This window comes from Sphaeroforma arctica (genome assembly GCF_001186125.1).
Source record: "Sphaeroforma arctica JP610 unplaced genomic scaffold supercont1.1477, whole genome shotgun sequence".
Classification (NCBI taxonomy): Eukaryota; class Ichthyosporea; order Ichthyophonida; genus Sphaeroforma; species Sphaeroforma arctica.
In genome coordinates, this window is record NW_014039081.1 from 1 (window position 1) to 4,108 (window position 4,108).

The 4,108-nt window shown below is 39.3% G+C and overlaps 1 protein-coding gene across 1 annotated transcript; it reads left to right on the forward strand.

Annotated features, from left to right (window-relative positions):
• Positions 1-3,370: 3,370 nt before the first annotated feature.
• SARC_10991 (hypothetical protein) lies at positions 3,371-3,880 on the forward strand (the record flags this gene model as incomplete). The annotated part of the gene is made up of 1 exon (XM_014294937.1): positions 3,371-3,880. One exon carries the CDS (start codon positions 3,371-3,373, stop codon positions 3,878-3,880), a length of 510 nt encoding a protein of 169 aa, XP_014150412.1.
• Between the last annotated feature and the right edge of the window lie 228 nt (positions 3,881-4,108).

Sequence of the window (4,108 nt, forward strand, 5' to 3'; positions counted from 1 at the left end):
TCATTGCTATCGCGAAGAAGATTATATCACCTTTACGTCCTCAATAAATAGAAATCGAATATCAATCTAGGCGCCATTTTACCAAATGTACACTACCAAGTATTAGTATATCCAAAGACAAGAGCTGACATGTGACATGATTTTTGCCCGTTCATAGTGAAGATTCATTTTGTGTGATGCCTGCATTTGGCCACACGGCGAGCGTTTAACTTATGCAGTTGCTGAAAAGCAGCACAATTATTAAAAAGAACTTTGCCCTTGAAGGAGAAATTTTTGGCTTCTTCGCCACTGGTTTTATAAACTGTGTATACTGTCCAAGAGTTGGTTCCATATCTAACAACAATCTCGAGCCATGCCACATTCGCACTGTCACGTCTGTCCGAATGCATATCATATCTACGCAGACTAAAAGGTAGTATCGACTGGCTTACATCGCAGAACGCACGCGCTAATATGGACAACAAAATTCGAAGAAGAACTCGGTATGGCTGTATTTTGAGTTAAAGACTTATTCACTGTGGAACAGCAAATGTGTGAGTTATCTTTTGTAGAAGGATACAGTCTACATAGAAAGGCGCGCACTAAATAGAAATCGAAGAAATTATGAAAGCTGCACCCAAGTTGTGTGTACTGAAACTGACTTGGCCAAAAATAGCTTTTTTGCCCTATAAAGGATAAGATACTAAAATACTACTGAGATAAACAAAAGTCGAGCAAACCTATTTCGTATCATGGATTGGAACCGAATATCGACACGTATAGAGGGAAACAAAAGCAACAATGGCCTAGACTAATGTATCATAACCTAATTATAACTTTGACCACTTTTACTTATGCTCAGCCTATTTTGGTCAAAAACGAGACCGATAATACAATTGCCATGGTGACATCTTTCCTGAGTCTATAAGGTACTTCAAAAGCTGTTACAAACGTCCGTAATACATATTTAACCTGAATATTAAAAACAATAGCATTAGTTAGAAGTCTGATCAGTGCATATCTCAGTACATATTGGGTATTTTGAAGTTGCCAAAACGCGCATGCCCTTCATTGCAACATTTTTTTCTTCGCGGTCTGAAAATCGAAGAACTCCAAGTATTGTATATTTCACAACGTTCACACTAACGATTGAACACTTCCGAGTGGGATAAAATAATTCGGGCAGGTGTCTATTAATTTCTCGTAGTTTTCATTTGTGTATCAATTACATACATGGACTATAGTGTTGCGTGTATTGGAATTAAGTCTTTACCACAGTTCAGCTCTGAGAAAATCTGCAACTTCGCTCGAACACACTGGCGCTATATTGTACCTCCATACTAAGATACACTTTAGGCTTGTGTTGATATAATGAGTAAAATACACAGCTTGAAGCAGGTATCGTTTAAATTTTCCTGACATGTTACAAGTTGAATGTATAAACTATTTGCTGATGGTGATTTTGCGAGCTATCCATGCATTTTCAAAATTAGGTAACAGTTGGAATAGTTTATCCAACAGCGAAGGGGGTTTCTACCTAACTTCCGCGAATCATCGTGTTAGATGACAGGAAGATATTGTATACCTTATGGTTTGAGTGGTATAATAGACAGTACACGGCATATCATGTTATGAACATAACAGATTATAATTTAGGTCTGTACTATTCTGGCCATATTATCGCTTAGCTTTCATTGTTTACTGGACCAGGATAGCTGTGAAATATTTCGAATTTTGGGTTACCAGCAAAACAAGTAGCGAAATGGTTGGTGGGACACATTCCACGTATACAAAAGAACTGTCGCTCATCCGCGTGAACGCGCGCTGTCCCATTCTTAACAATAACAACGCAAGCATGAACTCATGACGGGATATACAAGTTTTGTATGTGCTCGCGTTTGTGAACGTATCGAGCATGTGCCAAGTTTTTTTTGCCAACATACCACATATCGGGTACACGACACTAAATATTACTCGCATCAAGCCACTGACCTACCTTGTTGAAAGACCACGCGCACAGAGATATAAAATGTGGATATTGTACTTGTCCTGTGCTGGAATTACATATGTGAGGACATTCATACCGCTAGTTACGACTAAAGTTTGCATAGGGCAAAAGTCTGTCAATGGCTTGCCTACGTGGTATCGGTTATGAATAAACAACTACTATGAAATTATATTCAGCATTTTTTATATGTAGTAAAATTAATTGATAAACCCAGAAGGCTACTAAAATAGATAGTGCAAATAACGCCATCGTCTGTGTCATATTTGAGGTGTAGTGCGGGGAGCTTACTCACTCCACTTTATACTGGAGTAATCGTGATTCTTTATTTGCCAATGAAAGCTATACCCATACATTAGCACATATAGTAGTATGTCAGATCTGACATATAAAACTGTAAGGTTTGACCGTTAAGAGAAGGCGAGCTTCGCCCATTGAAAAAAATCTCTAAAATGCACTTAATTGTGACCTCAGTTTTACAAGAATAACTGCCCGTTTCGGCGTATTCTTTCTTTAGTGTCAACTTGTTATAAAGGTCGGGACTGTATGTTGAATTTTCCTGGTAAACAATATTAACAAAATGGTTCTTACATCTATTTGCGCCATTTAATAGTTATATATCCATCTTTTAGGCTCGCCAGTGTAAATACATTAGCACATATAGTAGTATGTCAGATCTGACATATAAAACTGTAAGGTTTGACCGTTAAGAGAAGGCGAGCTTCGCCCATTGAAAAAATTATCTAAAATGCACTTAATTGTGACCTCAGTTTTACAAGAATAACTGCCCGTTTCGGCGTATTCTTTCTTTAGTGTCAACTTGTTATAAGGTCGGGACTGTATGTTGAATTTTCCTGGTAAACAATATTAACAAAATGGTTCTTACATCTATTTGCGCCATTTAATAGTTATATATTCATCTTTTAGGCTCGCCAGTGTAAAGTAGCATCAAAATATTCCATCTCGCTTTCAATATTTAGTTACTATATCATCGTATATCACCGTGATGTTGTCTAAGCGTAAAAACTTAGCTACTTGGCTTGGATCCTATGAGATGCTCTCGTGGATTAGGTCTGTATCATTAATGCTTTAAATGACCAATTTGGCACCTTCGCATAAGTCAGTTACAATACCGACTCAGCACATTACCAGCTTTTCTGCTCAGCAGTCTTTCATCGCAGCATATCCGATATTATATTTTACAGCGTACAATATATTCAGTCACATTACAACCGCAACACAATGCCTCATAGAAGTCATTCATCTACCCACCTTTTTCAGCATTCGAAGCAGCCCTTCAGTTCAGCCAAACTCACTGACAGCAATCCCCTCGTTACCAATCGTCACCTTCAGTTGATCTCAGCACTTGTTCGTGATTTAATTTCAATGTACGCGAGCTTCTTACTCAAACCGTCTCTAGCGCACCTTGTCGTCTCTCAATTGCACATCGCTCTCGCAAATGCACACGTCGACGAGACAGACAAAGAATGTCTCCTGTACAAACAGCGTGTCATTGGTCTTGAGTTCAAACTCAATCAACCCAAGGATGCCAAACAGGCCGTTGATCGTGAACTCAACGTCACCAATGTCCGCTTGACTTCACTCCGCGAAAAACTACAAATGTCTTATCCTGAGTATAACCAGGGCCGCATCACAGTGTCGCTTCAGGCCGAACTGGATGCTATAAACGAACAGCTCAATGCCGCACTCGATGTGCTCGTAAAATTGTTTCCAATCGGCACCCAACCCAAAACACTTGCTGCACGTTACATAATCTCACCTGTCCAATCATGTCTCACTACTAGTGAATACCCAAACTATAAGGATGTGGTCGGAATACACCCAGACGGGGTTGTTAGTGTTCACCCAGACAGGGTTATTAGTGTTATTCTATAATATCAGAATCTGTAAAATTAGTTTGTACCGATCAGGGTTTTGAGCCATAGCGGGAAGTATCATAGGCGGTACTAGAAGTCTCGACGATTTGGTCGGTACCGAAATCAGAAAATAATACCTCAGCAGAGTGCAAGTACTGGATGGGGATAAATTGGTGCCCACTGTTCATGGAGAAAAACGCTCCCGAGATGTTCGTGGAGAGTTAATATGTCGTAGTGTAGTAGTCTT